The sequence below is a fragment of the Sus scrofa genome, chromosome X, assembly GCF_054392235.1.
Source record: "Sus scrofa isolate SSC_HxYL_T2T_F1_AM1 chromosome X, Sscrofa_HxYL_maternal_Yorkshire_Landrace_v2.0, whole genome shotgun sequence".
NCBI lineage: Eukaryota > Metazoa > Chordata > Mammalia > Artiodactyla > Suidae > Sus > Sus scrofa.
Window position 1 is genome coordinate 77275783 of NC_139401.1, and position 22343 is coordinate 77298125.

Consider the following 22343-nt stretch of genomic DNA (forward strand, 5'->3'; position numbering starts at 1 on the left):
AAAAATATTACATACCATAGTGCAATTTGACAATAAATGGATGATTTACTTCCACCAGTATATCCCTTTCCATCTTTGTCCGAACTCTGTCTCGAACTAAAAATTATAGAAGAGTAGAATATTATATTACTCTTATATATAATTTCAGTAGTGATCCCATCAATAATTCATCAAACTTAAAAATAAAAAAATAAATTTATAAGTGCCTAAATTTTCAGTCTACATGTTCCTATACAGTAATTACCACATTCTCAGAAAGCCAACAAAATCAGCTTAGATAGAGAGATGGGTTAAAGTGATAAATAGGCATTTGGCAAATAAGCATTTATTCTATATTAATTTTCAACTGTTCAAATCAGTTTATTTATTAAAATTGAGCTAGTGTTATTGTTATCACAGCCTAGAAGAAAGTGTATGTATATAAATATATGCAGGGTGGCTGTGCTTTCTCAATATGCTATACCAACACAAATAGAACAAAAAAAAATAAGAATCTTGAAATAAAAATACATAGTTTAATAAAATAAGTTCACTTTAAATTAATAAAACGTCACTTTTATCCCATTAAGTTTTTTAACAGGATACACTTTCACTAAATTAGGGTATATGCCAATATCAAATCTAAAAATATCACTTGCCTCTAGAAACCTGTAACAATTACTAACATTAAAAGGAAACTAAATCTACTCATACAAGGAATACACACCATACTTCTTAAAACAAGCTCCACCAAATTCTAGTTTAATAAGCTTTCAAATTTTCTACCTTTTAGAGAAGCTTTTTTTAACACCTTCATTGCATAGAGCTGCCCAGCATCAGGACCGGTCTTCTTTCTAACAAGAAAAACCTAACAGGGAATTAAAATTTAGAAAGTGAAATTTCCATTTCACGCCATTCCTGCTATACAACACATACATGGCCTTGCGTTTTTTTCTAATTTTATAAAGATATACCTTTCCCTAAATTATACTCTTAGTTAACATTTTCTCACTTTCATTCATTTAGTAAATCACACTCCCATGAATACTGTTACAAAAAAGAAAATTTGAGAAGTTTGTGATGTAAGAGATAAAAATTATAACAAAAGACAATTTGAGCTAAGGGAGATCCTTATAAGACCTAACCTCCTTTTTGTTACCTTATTAATAAGGAGCAAAAAATACGATGACTATTAATTTGATACCTTCATTTCTATTTCCCTACCGTTCCATTTTAGAAATCACCAGGGATGTTATTTTATAATAAGAAATTAGAGGAACTTCTTATCTGTCTGCCAGGGAAAAGGATCAAGAAGGCAAATATGTCAATAAACAAATGAAAGTTAAACTGTTTAAAGGTAACAAGTAAGCGGAAGTACCATATGACCCTGCAATCCCACTCTTGGGCATCTATCCGGACAAAGCTCTACTTAAAAGAAACACTTGCACCCGCATGTTCATTGCAGCACTATTCACAATAGCCAGGACATGGAAACAATCCAAATGTCCATCGACAGATGATTGGATTCGGAAGAGGTGGTATATATACACAATGGAATACTACTCAGCCATAAAAAAGGATGACATAATGCCATTTGCAGCAACATGGATGGAACTAGAGAATCTCATACTGAGTGAAATGAGCCAGAAAGACAAAGACAAATACCATATGATATCACTTATAACTGGAATCTAATATCCAGCACAAATGAACATCTCCTCAGAAGAGAAATCATGGACTTGGAGAAGAGACTTGTGGTTGCCTGATGGGAGCGGGGGGGAGTGGGAGGGATCGGGAGCTTGGGCTTATCAGACACAACCTAGAATAGATTTACAAGGAGATCCCGCTGAATAGCACTGAGAACTATGTCTAGATACTCATGTTGCAACAGAAGAAATAGTGGGGGAAAAATGTAATTGTAATGTATACATGTAAGGATAACCTGACCCCCTTGCTGTACAGTGGGAAAATAAAATAAAAAAAAAAAACAAGTAAGCGGAAGTGATAATATCTCATACTTTCAAAGATAATCACTCATTAAAAGCTAAGCTTTAAAATGCCTCAACAATGAAGATAAATATGAATATATTACAGTTTTATGAGTCATTTATTAGGAAAGGGTTGTTTTATTTTTTAATTATTTAGTAAAACGTGTTCACTGCTTCAACCTGCCATCCTTAACTCAAACAACTTCTATTCAAGTGTTCCTTAAATTTACAGTATGATCAAGTAACTAACTTATTCACAAAAAACTGCAGATGGGAGAACTTTTGAGTAATTTTTGCCTTGCCTCTTTCCTAAGCTCAAAACCCTTTATTCCAAATATTTTATGTGATAATTACATATCAGCCAACCGGGCGGGTAGGGGGTGGAGTGTATACTTCAACAAATGTCTGCTTCTGCTATCCTTTTTAATCAGACCTAAACTCAAGAACCATTTGATGTTTAGTTTCCACACTCATCTAGGGTAGTGCTTATCACACTTTCTGTGTAGACCAACCAGTCTTTTTTTTCCTTTCCTCCAAATCCAATGCAGACCAAACTTTTATAAAATATTATCAAAATGAATTATCTAGAAAAATTAAATTTAAATGCCATATAAAATACAAATTCTTCTTATACTAATGGATTCTACATATAAAATTACTTTGTCAAATTTCCACAGAGATTTGTAAATGCTTACTCTCAGTTCTTGAACATGTCTTACAGTGAGCCATAACAATTCATACCACACTTGGGAGTAATCAAGAGAATTCACATATTAACAAATGGTTGATTTTGCAACATAAAACTATCTTTGGACAAAAGAAAAGTTCAGGAATTGAAACAAATCATAAATTTTGCATATCACCATAAACATTTCTATACTGAAAGAGCTAACAAAAAACTGTTACTCTATTTTACTTTCTTGTCTAAGATCTACTTGAAATCCAACAAGGATTTCCCAAAAAAATGTAGAACTCCAATGAAATATAAATCATGACACTGAAATTTCACTAACTTTATTCCTTGGAGATGTTTTTAGTGGATTTAAACTTGGAATGGATATTTCAAAAAAACCCATGATTTTTCACTGATGAAAATAGTAGGAATTCAAGTACAGCGTCAAATTTAACATAACTACAGTCTACCTTCAGTCTCCCTTATGACAAAGATTCATTAGAAAATAAAATGGATATCTTAATAATGAACAGTGTTAAATCAGGCTTTATTATCACAGAATATCATTCAAACTGGGTTAGACAGAATACACACACAAAGTAGATCTCAAAAGCACTGATCCACTGAGTTATGCAGATATTCCAAATGTTGACAAGCAGCAATTTCATCAGGAAAGTTTTTTAAGTATCAAGAAGATGTCAAGCATACAGTGTCAAATAAAAATTTTCCAAAATTCTAACGTTTTGCTTCAAAGCTCAAATCTTTTTTTTTTTTTTTTTTTTTTTTTTTTTGGTCTTTTTGGTATTTCTTGGGCTGCTCCCGCGGCATATGGAGGTTCCCAGGCTAGGGGTTGAATCGGAGCTGTAGCCACCAGCCTATGCCAGAGCCACAGCAACGCAGGATCTGAGCCGCGTCTGCAACCTACACCACAGCTCACGGCAATGCCGGATCATTAACCCACTGAGCAAGGGCAGGGACCGAACCCGCAACCTCATGGTTCCTAGTCAGATTCGTTAACCACTGCGCCACGACGGGAACTCCAAAAGCTCAAATCTTATCATTGACAAAAACATTGAGAGTTGTTTTCCATTAAATAATAGGTTCACTCCATTCATTTTTGAGAAAAAAATCTTCCAAATACCCAAGTTTAAGTAACCATAGTTTGCCAATTATTCTTTCAAGTAAAAATGGTGTTCCATGAATAAAAGTGGCTAGATTCACTCACAACTCAAAAAAACTGCACAAGTGCTCTATCTTGAGACAATCATCCTCTTTTGGTATGCAGCTAATAAACTTTATGTGTTTTATGTGTATTCCTCATTTCATCACACAATATTAAAAAGAAGTGTGACATGTGATACATTTAATCATTGTTAACACTTCATCAAGGACATTCTTAAGTAAAACTTGCATTTTCTCAACTGTAATTGTGCAGCATTGAAGAAGATAATGATTATTGATATAGTTTAAAATCACTTCCTTGATTGTCCAAAGGTTTTACCAATAATATCTTAGTAATAGTATCTAGTAGTCCTGACCTTGAGAACCCACTGAAAGCATAATGCGGATGTCCAGGGGTAGTGAGACCATGTTTTAAGAACCACTGTTCTAGGACACAGCCCTAGTGGGGTTGAAAAGAATGGAGTATGGGGATAAAAAGAGGTAATTATGGAAGAAAGAGATAGTTTAGGGTTTCAGAAAGACACACAATGCAGGCACTTTCCCCCTAGCTCTTAAAATACTCACCAGTATATCAATATGGTATCTAATAGAAGCCATTATTCACAGTCTAGAGAGGTAATCGTTAATCACCTGATTTGTTCTTTTCAGGTCTAACGGGTAAACTTTCCTAGCATAAGAAAATATCATCTCACTCTGCTCTTTTCATGACCAACTACAGAGGAAATTGCATGGCTGCAATCTAAAAACATATCTATCCCAGGTGGAGCAAGATGCCACAGGAGTAAGAGGTTATGCACAGCTTCTCCCACAAACACATCAAAAAAAACATATCTACATGTAAAACTACTCACACAGAACATCAACTGAATGCTGGGAGAAGAACTTAAACTGCCAAAAAGGGCAAGAAACTCCTGACATAACTGGGTAGGACAAAAGAAAAAAAGAGAGCGAGAGAAAAGGAATCAGGACAGGACTAGCACTCCAAAGAGGGAGGAGTGAAGGAGAAAAGGAACCCACATCCTGGAGAGCCACCGAACTGACGAAAGATCGCCTGAGTTGGCAGGACCTCAAAGTCGCCAAGAAAAGCACAGAAGCTGGACTGAGAACAGCAAAGCAGAGTGAGAGCTGTAGGACCTCAAAGTTGCCGAGGAAAACGCAGCAGCTACACTGAGAACAGCAAAGCATAGTGAGAGCCGCACAGATCATCTGAACCGCTGGCCAGGACACCACAGCCTGAGATGCTTGGCGGGGTGGGGGGTACAGGGACCTGAGGCTCAAACTCTGGAGGTCAGTCCCTGGGAGAGAACAGGGGATGGCATGATGGGCTAAGGAACAGAGTGCAACAGGCTAAGGAGGGGAACACCATGGCAGAGGGAACCCAGGAGAAGGTCCAGACCCACAGGCGAGGCAAGGCGCCATTGTTGGGGAGGGGAGAGGAGGAAACTCCCTGCCCTGGAGCATGTGCATGCCCTCAGGCTTAGAGGGTGGGGCAGCACTGTGGAGGCTATGGGGCTGCAAGAAGCCTCTTGCTCCTTTAAGGGAGATGAGGCACTTCTTGTACAGGCTACCAGTGGCCAGGCACCTGTTGTGTGGGCTAAGGGCATAAGGGAGCTAAGTGCAACGTGGTGCCTCTTGTATGATCTACAGGTGGCAGTGGCAGACTGTGGCGGTCATCTCAGAGGCCAGAGGGAGGCACGGCTTGCCACCACTGGGGGCCTGAGAGTGGGCTCCACCAGCGACCCCAGTCACCTCAGGGGTTTCCAAAAAAGAAAAAAAAAGAGGGCATTGCAACCAAGCACCATACACTGTTGCTCTCACTCCCCTGGGAACACACCCATCCTGCAGCTACCACTGCCAAATGCTCTGGGTGACCCCCAGACACCTCATCACTGTCCATTCCCAAGACCCTACAACTAGGAGCAACTGGTGCAGCACCTCCTGCGTGGGCTAAGTGGGACAGGGTGCTTCTTGTGTGGTCTGCAGGAGTTAGGGGAAAGTTATCCCTAATACAAGAGTGGGTGTGGCCCACTGCCATTGGAGATATCTGAATAAAAATCACTTACAGCCCCATTCACCTAAAGGGTACCACAGAGGAGGGCACTGTGACCAAACACCACCTGTTGGTGCTCTCGCACCCCCGGGAACACACCTGCCCTGCTGTCGCCACTGCCAAATGTTCCAGGCAGTACCCACACACCTGATCTCTGTCACTTCCCAGCATCCTGAAACTAGCAGCAACCTATACAGCACCTCCTATGTGGGCTAAGTGAGGTGGATTTCTTCATGCAAGTTCTACAGGTGATGGAGGCAAACCACCACAGTTATCACTGACTCCAGAGGTGGTCATGGCCTGTTACCACTAGGGGTCCCTGAGCAGTCACTGCCTTCGGTTCCAAACACCTCAAAGGAGGGCATTGCAATCGAACACTAGCTGTTGTTGCTCTCACTCCCCTGGGAACTCACACACCCTGCTGCTGCTTCTGCCAAATGCTCTGGTAACTTTGTAGATCTGCCTGGAGCTCATTACCATCTCCCAGGGCCCTGCAACTAGGAGTAGCCTGTGCCACCTTCCTGCGGATCCATGCTGCTGTTGAGAGCCCAGTGACCAGGGACTGACTGCTGGCCCTACCCATTGCCTCCTTCTCCCTGAAAACACACTGAGCATCCTGGAAACAAAGGCCTGCTCACACCAAAGAAAGAGACAGCAAAGATTCAAACTCCCACACCAAAAATAAATAGTAACCCCCCAAAAAATACACAGGAGTATTCTTGCATAGAAGCAGCCTTACAAGACTACGGTTTGGCTTCCTCAAACAACACAGAAAAAAGAAAAACGCAAGCAAGATGAAGAAGCACAGAAACCATTCCCAGTTAAAGGAACAGGAGAATTCACCTAAAGCAGACAAGAATGAAACAGACCTTTGCAGTCACACAGACATTGAGTTCAAAAGGGAGGTATTGAAAACACTGAAGGAATTAAGAGAGGATATGAACAGTAATGCAGATTCCTTTAGAAAGGAACTAGAAAATATAAGGAGGAGCCAAGAAAAACTAGAAAATTCATTTGCCGAGATACAAACCTAGCTTAATGCAATAAAGAACAGAATGAATAATGCAGAGGAATGAATTAGTGATGTGGAAGACAGAATAATGGAAACCACCCAATCAGGACAGCAGACAGAAAGCCAAATGAAAAAACATGACAGCAATATGAGAGACCTACGGGATAATATAAAGCAGGCCAATCTATGCAAAATAGGAATTCCATAAGGAAAAGAGGAAGAAAGGCAGATTGAAAACATATTTGAAGAAATTATGGCTCACAATTTTCCAAATCTAAAGCATACTGATATCAAGGTACGGGAAGCACAGAGGGCCCCAAACACACTGAACCCAAACAGGCCCACACCAAGATAATAGTATAATAAAAATGGCAAAAGTTAGATAAAGAGAGGATTCTAAAGGCAGCAAGCGAAAAGCAAAGCATTAATTATAAGGGAACCCCCATAAGGCTATCAGCTGCTTTCTCTACAGCAACACTACAGGCCAGCAAGGAGTGGCAAGATATATTTAAAGTGAAGAAAGGAAAAAAATTTGCAACCTAGAATCTTCTATCCAGCAAGAATATCATTTAAATTAGAAGGGGAAATGAAGAATTCCTCCAACAAACAAAAGCTAAAAGAGTAGAGCAATATGAAACAATTCTAAAAGAAATACTGAAAGGGCTTCTCTAAATTAAAAAGAGAGAGAAAAAAAAAAACAGTAAAAGAAGAATTAGGATGGAGGAAACCACAATTGGAAAGCAGTCACTTAAATAAGCCAGCATACAGATCTAAACATGAAGATGTTAAAAAAAAAATCTAAATCATACAATGTGGGGAAGGAAAGTAAGAAAATACAGATTCTTTCTTTTATTTTAATGATGCATCTGAGCCTATATGACTATCAGGAAAAAGCAAGCAGATATAGTAAGGGCTTAACCTGCTTAAAAAACAGGGCAACCACAAATCAAAACCAAACATTACATTCACAAAAAGGGAAAAGAAAAGTACTCAAGCATAAAATAAATGGAAACCTTCCAACACAAAAAAGAAAATAAGAAAAGAGAAACATAGAATCAACCGGAAAACAGTTTAAAATGGCAATAAATACGTGTCTATCAATAATCACCTTAAATGTCAATGAACGAAATGCTCCAATCAAAAGACGCAGAGTGGCAGATTGGATAAAAAAGCAAAAGCTTTCAATCTGCTGCCTACAAGAAACTCACCTTAGAGCAAAGGATGCATATAGATTGAACATGAGAGGATGGGAAAAGATCTTTCATGCCAATGGACAAGATACAAAAGCAGGAGTTGCAATACTCAGAAAAAATAGTCTTTAAAACGAAGGCCACAAAGAAAGACAAAGGACACTGTTTAATGGTTAAAGGATCCATTCAAGAAGAGGATATTACTATCATCAACATATATGTGCCCCTAATATAGGAGCACCCAGATACGTCCAACAAATATTAACTGACATAAAAGGAAAAATGGATGGGAATACAATCATACTAAGAGACTTTAACTCCCCACTCAGAACAACAGACAAATCTTCTAGACAGAAAATCAATAAGGCGACAGAGATCCTAAAGGGAACAATGGAAAAGTTAGATTGAATTGACATCTTCAGGACATTACATCCAAAAAAATCAGAAAATGCAGTCTTCTAAAGTGCACATGGAACATTCTCAAGAATTGATCACAAAGCTAACCTCAACAAATTTAAGAATATAGAAATTATTTCAAGTATCTTCTCTGACCACAATGGTATGAAACTGGAAATCAAACACAGGAAAAGAAATGAGAAAAAACCTACTACATGGAGACTAAACAACATGCTACTGAAAAACCAATGGGTCAATGAGGAAGTCAAGAAGCAAATTAAAAAATACCTTGAGACAAATGATAATCAAGACAGATCCACTGAAAATCTGTGGGATGCCACAAAAGCAGTGCTCAGAGCGAAATTCATAGCAGTACAGGCCTTCCTCAAAAAAGAAGAAAAATATCAAATCGACAACTTAACCCACTACCTAAATGAATTAGAAAAAGAAGAACAAACAAAACCAAAAATTACCAGAAGGAAGGAAATCATAAAGATCAAAGAGGAAATCAATAAAATAGAGATTCAAAAAACAATAGACAAAATTAATAAAACCAAGAGCTGGTTCTTTGAAAAGGTAAACAAAATGGACAAACCTCTGGCTAGACTCACCAAGAGGAGGAGAGAGAAAAAACCCAAATAAACAAAATCAGAAATGAAAAAGGAGAAGTCACAACAGATACTACAGAAATACAGAAAACCAAAAGAGAACACTGTGAGCAATTGTATGCTAACAAATTTGACAACCTAGAATAAATGGTCAACTTTCTAGAGATTTACAGCATGCCAAAAATGATTCAAGAAGAAACACGTCAAATGAACAGACCATTCACTAGAAATCAAATTGAATATGTCATAAAAACACTCCTTACAAATAAAAGTCCAGGACCAGATGGATTCACAGGAGAATTCTAAAAAACATACAAACAGGAACTGGTGCCCAACCTCCTTAAAGTTTCTCAAAAGATTGAAGCAGAAAGAACACTGCCAAAGACATTCTATGATGCCACCATCACCCTAATTCCAAAACCAGACAAATATACCACCAAAAAAAGAAAACTATAGGCCAATATCTTTGATGAATATAGGCACAAACACTCTCAACAAAATTTTAGCCATCTGAATCCAAAAACATATCAAAAAAGATCATACACCACGACCAGGTGGGGTTCATACCAGGTACTCAAGGATGGTTCAACATACAAATCAATCAACATCATACAGCACACTCAAAAAAGAAAAGTCAAAAACCCCATGATCATCTCAATAGATTCCAAAAAAGCATTTGACAAGGTCCAACATCCATTCATGTTCAAAACTCTCACCAAAGTGGGTATAGAGGGAACATACCTTAACATAATCAAAGCCATTGATGACAAACCCACAGCAAATATAATACTCAATAGAGAAAAGCTGAAAGAATTTCAACTAAAATCAGGAACAGGAAAAGGACGTGCACTCTCACCACTATTATTCAAGATAGTTTTGGAAGTCCTAGGCACAGCAACCACACAAACAGAAATAAAAGGCATCCACATAGGAATAAAAGAGGTAACACTATCACTGTATGCAGATGACATGATACTATATATAGAAAACCCTAAGGACTCAACCCAAAAACTACTTGAACTGTTCCACAAATTCAGCAAAGTAGCAAGATATACGATTAACATCCAGAAACCAATCGTGTTTTTGTATACTAACAATGAAATATTAGAAAAGGAATACAAAAATACAATATCTTTCAAAATTGTACCCCAAAAAATCAAATACCTGGGAATACATCTGGCCAAGGAGGTAAAGGACTTATATGCTGAGAACTATAAAACTTTAATCAAGGAAATTAAAGAAGATGTAAAGAAATAGAAAGATATACCATGTTCTGGGATTGGAAAAATTAATATTGTAAAAATGGCCATACCACACGAAGCAATCTACAGATTCAATGCAATGCCTATCAATTTACCCATGAAATTTTCCACAGAACGAGAACAAACTATCCAAAAATTTGTATGGAACAACAAAAGCCCCAGAATTGCCAAAGCAATTCTGAGAAACAAAAACCAAGCAGGAGGCATAACTCTCCCAGATTTCAGGGAACATTCCAAAGCCACAGTTATCAAGACAGTGTGGTACTGGTATCAAAATAGACAGACAGACCAATGGAACAGAATAGAGAACGCCGAAATAAACCCAGACACCTATGGTCAATTAATCTTTGACAAAGGAGGCAAGAGCATAGAATGGGAAAATGACTTTTCAGCAAGAATTGCTGAGAAGCCTGGACAGCTGCATGCAAAGCAATGAAACTAGAATACACCCTCACACCATGCACAAAAATAAACTCAAAATGGCTGAAAGACTTAAATCTAAGACAAGATACCATCAAATTCTTGGAAGAGAACATTGGCAAACCATTCTCTGACATCAACCTTATGAGTATTTTCTCAAGTCACTTTCCCAAAGCAACAGAAATAAGAGCAAAAATAAACCAATGGGACCTCATCAAATTGAGAAGCTTTTGCACAGCAAAGGAATCCATAAAGAAAAAAAAAAAGAGACATTACAGAATGGGAGAAAATAGTTTCAAAGGATGCCACTGATAAGGGCTTAATCTCTAGGATATATGTGCAACTTATACAACTCAACAGCAAAAAATGCAAACCACCCAATTGAAAAATGGGCAAAAGACCTGAATAGATAAGAGAAATGCAAATCAAAACTACCATGAGATACCACCTCACACCAGTCAGAATGGCCATCATTAACAAGTCCAGAAATAACAAATGCTGGATGGCATGTGGAGAAAAGGGAACCCTCCTGCACTGTTAGTGGGAATGTAAGCTGGTACATCCACTATGGAAATCAGTATGGAGATACCTTAGAAATCTATACTTTAGAAATCGTAAGTACCATATGACCCAGCAATCCCACTATTGGGCATATATTTTGAAAAAAACTTTCCTTAAAAAAAGACACATGCACCCACATGTTCATTGCAGCTCTATTCACAATAGCCAAGACATCGACAGATGATTGGATTAGGAAGATGTGATACACACACACACACACAGACACACACACACACACACACACAATGGAATACTACTCAGCCATAAAAAAGAATGAAATAATGCCACAGTGCAGTAACATGTTTGGAACTACAGACTCTCATCCTGAGTGAAGTAAGTCAAAAAGAGAAAGACAAACACCATATGATGTCACTTATATCTGCAATCTAAGACACAAGTGAATCTTTCCACAGAAACGAAAATCATGGACCACGAGAACAGACTTGTGTTGCCAAGGGGGAGAGGGAGTGCGTGGGGTGATTGGGGAGCTTTGGGTTAATAGATACAAACTATTGCCTTTGGACTGGATTAGCAACGTGATCCTGCTGTGTAGCACTGGGAACTATGTCTAGGCACTTACGATGAAGCATGATAATGTGTGAAAATAGAATGTGTACATGTATGTGTAACTGGGTCTCCATGCTGTAGAGTAGGAAAAAAAATGTATTAGGGAAATAACTACTAAAAAATAATAATAAAAAATAAAACAATAAGAACTTATCTATCCCTGTCTGAGATGTTTCTTTTCAGTCACCCTAATCCTTTTCTTGGAATTTATTCAGAAGAAAAATAAATGAGTTAATTACTCCAATATACTTTTTTCTCTGTCATATGGACTTCTATATTTTCCAGGAAGAAATAAAATATTTGATTAAATGAACCAAAAAATTGCATAGCTTTAACACTGATTGAAAAGAATGGACCAATTCCAAGAAATCTGAAATTATACACATATATTTTAAAACTAATTTTTGATATATAAATAATTAAACATAACAGGAAAAGGGTTTGATATTTTCAAAATTCATTTTCAAGTTCTATATTTAAAGGCTTTACTACCAAAATACAAAATTATTATGATCTATGAATTTTAAAATGTATGCTTTGTGTAAATATGACTTGGCATGTGAAATATAAGAAAGGCTTGTCTGATAATTTCAAATATGTATTCATGTGCTGCATTTTATTGTGCTTAAAATCATTTAATATAAGTTGTTTGGTATACACATTTCAATCGACACATTAACGGTCATTAATAGCACCATACTTGGTGTGCTTTGCACAGAAGTTTATATGCATCTTTTATGATGACAATGCATGCTTCTTTAAAATACAATTTTACAAGTGATTTTCGTAGTTTTTCCCCATTAAAGACACTATAAAGACATTTAATGTCACAAAGCTTTATATAGGCTAAAATTCCATTTATTGCATTTTAACAATGGAACTTTTACAGAAAAATTATAAATACGATTGTAGTCCAAAGTTTCCTGGAATTGCTTCTACACTTAACTGATTCATAGCCTTGGCAAAATTCCTGAATAGGTTCAGTAAATAGCAAGTCTCACCCACACAATGCCTACGTAAATGACGTAATACTGACAAGCAAGTATGTTCACATCCTAGGAGAAAAGAAAAATAAGCCACCTCCTCAATATTTCTTTGGTTGATGAATTGCACAAAGATCACTATTCTGTATTTTAGTATTACAAATAAAAAGACTTCTGTGATACCCTTGTCAAACCAAAGTTCCTGTACAAAGCTGAGGGTTCCCTGAATTTTTTAAGGACTGCATTGACAACTTGTTAACATGTTGCTATATTTATTGTGCAGATGTTACTAAGGACATTTCATTATGTTGTACTGCATTCCCTTTATGAAGCCCCAAGAGAAAAATTTATCTGGTCTGTTTGATCTGTTTCTTAAAGAAGATACAGTCAATAATCATACAATTAAATGTATCAGCTTCTTGGAGTTCTTATTATGGCACTGTGGGTTATGACTCCAACTGCAGTGGCTCAGGTCACCATAGAGGAATGAGTTTGATCCCTGGCCCAGCACAGTGGGTTTAATTATCTGGAGTTGCTGCAGCTGTTGCATAGGTTGCATAGGTGCCTCAGATTCAGTCCCTGGCCTGGGAACTTCCATATGCTGCATGTGCAGCCATAAAAAATAAAAAATTTCAGCTTCTTCATAATGGCTGCCAAAAAAATTTGTCTTCACTTGTGTCTCATTTCTAAGCCCTTATACCAAGCATTTGTGAACAGTAGAGTTTATTCCTGGCTTCATCTCATCTTTCCTGCTCTAATTTTCCTGCTTATATCATCTTCCCAACTTATTATTTTTTTATTTTTTTTATCTTTTTAGGGCTGCACACATGGCATATGGAAGTTCCAAGGCTAGGGGTTGAATTGCAGCTGTAGGCTGCAGCCTACACCACAGCCACAGCCAACGTCAGATCCAAGCCACATCCGTGACCTATGCCACAGCTTGTAGCAATGCCAGATTCTTAACCCACTGAGCGAGGCCAGGGACTGAGCCCATACCCTCATGGATACTAGCTGGGTTCTTAATCTGCTGAGCTAGAACAGGAACATCCCCCAACTTATTTCTAATTTAATCTTATTTGGTACTCATCTATGACAGCCTTAAATCCTTTCTGGAGAAAAGAGGATATAAATACACATATGAATACATACACACACACATACACACACACACACACACACACACACGCAGTAACAGAACAAATACTTTTAATGGCTTGCAATGTTTTCCTAGTAAGATTTTATTTAAGTAGATATTTAAGCATTTATATACAAGGGATATAAAAAGAACTTCACCTCTGTTCTAAAATTAACATCATAAAAATATAATGTAAAATATTTAAAAGAATATTGTACTTTTAATAACTTCAAAAAATAAAGGTGTTCAGAATGCACATACCTACTCTTCAGGTCAGTTCTATAAATACAACCCCCCATGCATACACAAAATCTATTAAAAAGCTCCCTCTAGTTTTACTCTTCCCAGTATAACTATTAAAGTCCTACCTCCTTGTCTTTATACACCAATTCACTGCCAAACCATAATCCACCTTAGTTTGTCTTTCCATGTCCTAAAATGTTTCTCTATATTTTACATGTTATATCCTATACCACATATATATCATATTACTTTGAGACAATTAATGTCTACTATATTCGCCAATGTTATATTCATGTTATGCACACCCTAGGTGTTCAATAAATGTCTTTCTTTTAAAATATTTCAGTGCATAATAATATCAACTGCTTTACTTTCCCCCTTGAAAGTAAATCTCATTCACTCTGAAAAGAATAGTTTCTCATTATCTTCTTCCTCTAAACTGCTGTTGCTGCTTCCTAAAGGCCATTAATGTGTGTATATATTTTTCATGTCTTAGATGTTAGATGTACAAAAGTCAGGAATAGGATCTACATACTTCTTTTCCAAGAATCATATGACATTAAGCACTTAATAAAACAATTCTAATAATGAGTGTCAGAGTTTATCATCCTCAATTTGGCTTTTTCCCTTGAAATTTAACCTCTTTGAAGGCAGGAATTTTATACAATCCATATACTACCCAGTACTTACCATTACTGTACTTCATACACATACTTGCTTTAACAGATAATAGATTAATTCATTCATTCCTATATGAATTGACATACACATTCTAACTTCTATGATAGAGATAAGGAACAGAGATGAAATCACTGATAAAGAAAGCTGAGATTATATCAGCATGTGAACAGAGAAACAAGACCTTTTTTACAAAACTCAAACTATCTTGATTTAGGCAGCTAATAAATAGCATGTTATATTTTGTCCTAGAGAAATCAGTGATCCCAGAGGATTAGAAAACTTTATTATAGAGAAATATAAAGAAATGGGACTAACCATCAACAGATGAATGGATTAAGAAGAGGTGGTACATATATACAATGGTATATTACTCAGCCATAAAAAAGAATGAAATAATTCCATGTGTAGCAATATGGATGCAACTAGAAATTATCATACTAAGTGAAGTAAGTCAGAAAGAAAAGACAAATACCATGATATCACTTATATGTAAAATCTAAAATATGGCACAAATGAACCTATCTACAATACAGAAACAGACTCACAGACATAGAGAACAGACTTGTGGTTGCCAAAGGGGGAAGGGGAGGGAATGGGATGGACTGGGAGTTTGTGGTTAGTAGATGTAAACTATTACATTTAGAATGGATAAACAATGAGGTTCTGCTGTATAGAACAGGGAACTATATCCAGTCTCTTGTGATACTATGATGAAGGATAATATAAAAAATGGAATGTGTGAATGTTTTTATACACACACACACACACACATAAACTGTGTCACTTTGCTCTAGAGCACAAATTGGCACATTATAAATCAACTATACTTTAATTTTAATAAAGTGAAGAAAAAAGAAATGGAACTAAAATGGAACAGAAATTAAAAAGGAGAAAGATTAGAGCTGCCCTTGTATATATCTTTTGATAAGTTTAGAAATGGCACATTTATCAGATTTCTGCCTATGTGTACACGTCCCCACTAAATGTTTAGAAGAAAAGCAAATGGAGAAAATAGCATCCATTACCTTTCCAAAGGATCCCTGACCAAGAACCTTGAGCAATTCAAATTGTGCAGGATCTGCTTTTTCATATCCTTCCTTAACATGATGAGTAATAGGGATTTCTTTAACAACTCCTTCATCCTGTAAAAAGAAATACAAGCAATACTCAAATATAGTTGCAACATCTTATAAGCAGCTCCATTTAGAACCAGAAATCACATCAGGAGTAATTTAATACCTAACTCTTTCAATCCAGCACAGAGTTTTAAGGGCTACTAATATCCCCATTTCCTGTGTTTTCTAACATATATAGAGAGATATACCACCACAACCCTATTATGTAATTTCATGTAAAGAGAAGCATATATAATCTATGCTTCAGCTTTTGTTCCAACTAGGTAGAGAGAAAAGAAAAATATCAACAACTAAAAAGAGTCTTAAGACCCTCGTTGGAGTGTAACTTATTAGGTGGATGTGGAGAAAGTCAAGAGATAGATTAAACCTTGTAAATTGTGGGACATGACAAAACATGTGAACCTCGAGAGTTCTTTTAAATAGTATTTCACTATATCACTTTAAGTAGTCAACGATATTTAAATATTTAAATATCCAACTAGCCATGTCATTTAAAAAGAAACTGGCAGGAGTTCCCGTCGTGGCGTAGTGGTTAACGAATCCGACTAGGAACCATGAGGTTGCGGGTTCGGTCCCTGCCCTTGCTCAGTGGGTTAATGATCCGGCGTTGCCGTGAGCTGTGGTGTAGGTTGCAGACGCGGCTCGGATCCCGCGTTGCTGTGGCTCTGGCGTAGGCCGGTGGCTACAGCTCCGATTCAACCCCTAGCCTGGGAACCTCCATATGCCGCGGGAGCGGCCCAAGAAATAGCAACAACAACAACAACAAAAAGACAAAAAGACGAAAAAAAAGAGAAAGGCAAAGACAAATAAAATCTGCAAAACCCAAACATATGTTTGAGGTCATGACGCTACTTTTATTGAAACTTTATATATAAATTATATGCTGGGAGTTTCTGTTGTGGCTCAGTGGCTTAAGGACCTGACATTCTCTGTGAGGGTGGGTTCAATCCCTAGCTTTGCAGTGGGTTAAAGATTCAGTGTTGCGACAAGCTGTGGCATAGGTCACAGATGCTGCTTGGATCTGGTTGTTGTGGCTGTGGTGTAGGCCTGCAGCTGCAGCTCCAATTTGACCCCTAGCCATGGAACTTAAATATGCTACCGATGCCATTGTTAAAAAATAAAAATTATTATATGCCAGATTTCCTACGACCTGAGTCAGGCAGAAAGGAAGCCACCCAAGGGGTGTTTCTGCTCCTTGATATAGGAGCCTATATCAAGAATACACTCAAGTGAACTGTAATTCTAGTTCCTAGGACAGTAGCTAGGATGGGGAGAAAAACCTCAGATGTATCACATATCGCAAAATGACAAGAGTTGGGACATACTATCCAACCTTCTGACTGTATGGAGAAAAAACCGAGACAGAGTTTAAGTTCGCATAGCTAGTTAATCACAATATCTAGAAGTCTTGGTAGCTTTCTATTATATCATATTAATTCTGGTCTGGATTGCAAGAATGTTCTCAATAAATTCACCCATTAATTAAATGATTAAAATCAATGGTGACTGTGGCCAAAGTGGGAAAACAGCATGGTCCCACATAAGCTAGGCTTCACGGCAGCTACAATAACTTCCATGTTACATAGGCAGTCAGACATTCACTCCTTCAAGAGGGGTATCCAGAAGAGGGATTTTAGCTTTAAGGAACCACTCATCAGTCAGAAATGAAGAATCAGTCCTGAAACTGTCTGTGGATGTTTCTTACATGTCAAAATATTATTTCACCAGACTCAATTTTAAGTATCTATGAGAGTGAGTTTACCCTTTTCAAGGGGTCTTTTTTTTCAGTCAAGAACCTTTTCTAATGCAAATACATATGCTTTGTGGCTGATATTTTGGGATTATATTAAAGTATGGCATATCTTTATGCACCTTTGCAACATAGTATATGTATATCAGAAGCGACATCAAATTGTATACTCATTAATATTATGGTTAACTGATTTTACGCTACAGATTTTGAATGAAGTAATGGTCACAGAATATTACAAAAACTTACTTATTGGAAGCTTTGGTAATCAAAAAAAAAAGAGATGGTGGTGAAAGTCATACACTCTAGCTCTGCCATGCATAAGGTAAGCAGCCTTGGCCAAATTACAAACCATTCTACCTCGGTGTTCTCACATGACAAAACTATCATGTTACATGGTTCTTTAATGTTCCCTCCAAGTCTGTTATATTATATTGAACACAACACAGTGTTTTTATGTTTAAGAAGGCACTTCAGTTTCTGTCATGTTTAAGATTATCATTATAAACATGGATCACAATGACACCAGTTTTTGAAAAAATTTAGAGCTAGGAAACAACTATACTCTATTCTACTCAATTTCAACAAACCTAAGCAAGTCTTCAAATGGAAATGTCTTCCCAATGCCTCTTCTCCTAATTACATATGCCCATCCTTTAAATATGCAATATGTCTTTTGATTTTCAGCAGTATGGACCTATAAAATTTTGAACATGAAAATGCTACTATATTAGAAAAGATAATGTTTCCCAGCAGCCATTCACCATGGACATGTCACACTATGTCTTAACAACTTATTACTTCATTTTTCTCTCCCTCTAGACATGAGTTTCATGTATTCAGGTACTATCACATTCGTCTCTGCATTCCTAATGCTTAGCAAACTACTTGTGCCATCTTACAGAAGCAGACAGCCAAAAAAAAAAAAAAAACCAATTTCATAAAAAAAGAACAAAACATTTATTTTGAAAAAGAAAGATATATTTAAAAGTAAAATTAATCAATAAAAAACCCTCAAAATTAGAGAGAAGACAAGATGGCAGAAGAGTAGGGGGATGTGCTGGCCCTCTCCCACAAACACAACAATAAAAACACATCTACATGTTAAATCACTTGCAGAGAACAGCAACTAAACGCTGGCATAAGAACTTAAACCTCCAATAACAGCAAGAATCTCGTGACATAACCGGATAAAACAAGAGAAAAGAGGAGAGTGAGAGAAGGGGAATCAGGACTGGACTGGCACTCCTGAAAGGGAACTGTGAAGGAGAAAGGGAACCCACACCCTGGAAAGTCACCTAATTGATGTAAAGAACAACTGAGTCAGAGGCATATCCAGGCGCCAAGAAGAGTGCAGCAGTAGGTCTGAGATCTGAAAAGCAGAGTGAGAACTGAACAGATCATCTGAACTACTGGCACAGTCACCAAAAACTGAGATGCTTGGGTGGGGGCTGGGTACCGATACCCTGGCTCCAGAAATTGGTCCCCGGGAGCGGGTTGGGGTTGATAGTGCAGAGACAGCCTGAGGGACTAGGAAGCAGTGTGTCGTGGGTGGAGGGAGCAATACGGTAAGGGCTGGGGAGTGGAAAGCCACAACAGAGGGAACCAGGGGGAAGAGCTGGACCTGCAGGAGAGACAAGGTGCCAGTGTTGGGGAGGGGAGAGAAGGGGTGGGCTGCCATAGAATACTCCCTGCACCCAGCAAGCACACTTGCCCACCAGCTAGCAGAGAGCAGTGCTGCCTAGTGCATCCCCCCCTCCCCTGCCCCAAGCACATCTGACCTGAGGCCGCCTGCCATCCCAGGGATGGCAGTGCCTCACCACTCACAGGAAGCCAACCACCTCAGGGGCTTTCCCCACCCTGGCCTGCCCTGCCTCTGGAAATCACACAAACAGGACAGCAGACAGAAAACCAAATCAAAAAACAGGAAAGCAATATAAGAGACCTATGGAATAATATAAAGTGGGTCAATCTACGCATAATAGGAATTCCAGAAGGAGTAGAAAAAGAAAAAGGGATGGAAAATATATTTGAAGAAATTATCGCTGGAAACTTCCCAAATCTAAAGGATACTGAGTTCAAGATACAGGAAGCACAGAGGGCCCCAAACAAGTTGAATCCAAATAGACCCACACCAAGACACATTATCATAAAAATGGCAAAAGTTAACAATAAAGAGAGGATCCTAAAGGCAGCAAGAGAAAGGCAAAATGTTCCCTTAAGGGAACCCCCATAAGGCTATCAGCTGATTTCTCTACAAAAACTCTACAGGCCAGGAGGGAATGGCAAGAGATATTTAAAGCGCTGAAAGAAAAAATATGCAACCTAGAATGCAAGAGTATCATTTAAAACAGAAGGGGAAATAAAAATTTTTTCCAACAAACAAAAGCTAAAAGAATACAGCAATACAAAACTCATTCTAAAAGAAATGATGAAAGGGCTTCTCTAAATCAAAAAAAAAAAAAAAAAAAAAAGAGAGAGAGAGAGAGGAAGATCTAGGATGGAGGAAACCACAATAAGGCAGCAGTCACTCAAATAAGCCAGCATACAGATCTAATCATGAGCACGTTTAAAACAAAATAAAATTAAAAAGAAAAAAAGAGACATCAAAATCATGAAATGTGGGGAAGGAAAGTAAGGAAATAAATAGATTCTTATTTTAATTTTCTTTTTTTTTTAATTTTAGTATGGTAATGAAGTGTATGAACCTACAGGAGTATCAGGCTAAAATACAGAGTTATAGGAAGGGTTTAACATACTTAAAAAACAGGGCAAGCACAAATCAAAATCAAACATTACCTTCGCAAAAAAATGAAAAGAAAAACACTCAAGCAGAAAATAACTAGAGACCATCCAACCAAGAAAAAGAAAGAATGGAGAATCATAGAATCAATGGGAAAACAAGGTTTAAAATGGCAATAAATAAACATCTATCAATCATCACCTTACATGTCAATGCACTGAATGCTCCAATCAAAAGACACAGAGTGGCTGAGTGCATAAAAATGCAAAAAACTTAAATATGCTGCCTACAAGAAACTCACCTTAGAGCAAAGGACACATGTAGATTGAAAGTGAGAGGGTGGGAAAAGATATTTCCTGCCAATGGACAGGACAGGAAAGGAAGAGTTGCCATACTCATATCAGAAGAAGCAGAATTTAAAACAAAAGGTATAAAGAAAGACAAAGAAGGACACTATTTAATGATTAAGGGATCCATTCACGAAGACAATATCACTATCGTCAAAATATATGCCCCAAATACAGAAGCACCCAGATACATACAACAAAAACTAACAGACATAAAAGGAGAAATTGATGGAAATACAATCATAGTAGGAAACTCTAACACCCCACTCACATCAATGGACAGACCACCTAGACAGAAAACCAATAAAGCAACAGAGATCCTAAAGGAAACAATAGAAAAATTAGACTTAATTGACATCTTCAGGACACTACGTCACAAAATATCAGAATACATATTCTTCTCAAGTGTGCATGGAACATTCTCAAGAATGGATTACATATTGGGGCACAAAGCTAACCTCAACAAATTTAGGAGCATAGAAATTATTTCAAGTATCTTCTCTATCCACAATGCCATGAAACTAGAAATCAACCACAGGAAAAGAAATGAGAAAAAACCTACTACATGGAGACTAAACAACATGCTACTAAAAAAATCAATGGGTCAATGAGGAAATCAAGGAGGAAATTAAAAAATACTTCAAGACAAATTAAAATGAAGGCACAACCTCTCAAAATCTATGGGATGCCGCAAAAGCAGTGCACACAGGGAAATTCATAGCGATAGAGGCCTTCCTTAAAAAAGAAGGAACATCTCAAATTGACAACTTAATCCTTCACATAAACAAATTAGAAAAAGAACACAAAAAACCTAAAGTCAGCAGAAGGAAGGAAATCATAAAGATCAATGAGGAAATCAAAAAAATATAGATTCAAAACAAAAGAGAGAAAATTAATAAAACCAAGAGCTGGTTCTTTGAAAAGATGAACAAAATTGACAAACCGCTGGCTAGACTCACTAGGAAGAGGAGAGAATGAAACCAAATAAACAAAATCAGAAGTGAAAAAGGAGAAATCACAACGGATACTGCAGAAATACAAAAAATATATATATAATACTATGAACAATTATATGCCAAAAAATTTGACAAGCTGGAAGAAATGGACAACTTTCTAGAGTCTTATAGCCTGCGAAAACTGAATCAAGAAGAAATAGACCAACTGACCACACTGATCACTAGAAATGAAATTGAGTATGTCTTAAAACACTCCCTAAAAATAAAAGCCCAGGACCAGATGGCTTCACAGAAGAAATCTAACAAACATACAAAGAGGATCTGGTGCCCATCCTCCTTAAACTTTTTCAAAAGGTTGAGGAAGAAGGAACACTCCGAAAGACATTTTATGACACCACCATCACCCCACTTGCAAAACCACATGAAGATATCACCAAGAAAGAAAACTATAGGCCAATATATTTGATGAATATAGACGCAA

At 37.3% G+C, this 22343-nt stretch overlaps 1 protein-coding gene across 28 annotated transcripts in view; it reads right to left on the minus strand.

Moving 5' to 3' along the window:
- RPS6KA6 (ribosomal protein S6 kinase A6) overlaps positions 1 to 22343 on the minus strand; it is a 206716-nt gene that overhangs the window by 102441 nt on the left and 81932 nt on the right. For 13 of the 28 annotated variants that reach the window (XM_085008807.1, XM_013990943.3, XM_085008819.1 and 10 more), the window contains 3 exons: positions 15956 to 16072; positions 766 to 847; positions 16 to 96 (listed from right to left, as the gene is read on the minus strand). In XM_085008807.1, the coding sequence (XP_084864933.1) occupies positions 16 to 96; positions 766 to 847; positions 15956 to 16072 (280 nt within the window). The remainder of the gene's footprint in view (positions 1 to 15; positions 97 to 765; positions 848 to 15955; positions 16073 to 22343) is intronic. The other 15 variants (XM_085008827.1, XM_085008813.1, XM_085008829.1 and 12 more) reach the window with 2 other exon arrangements.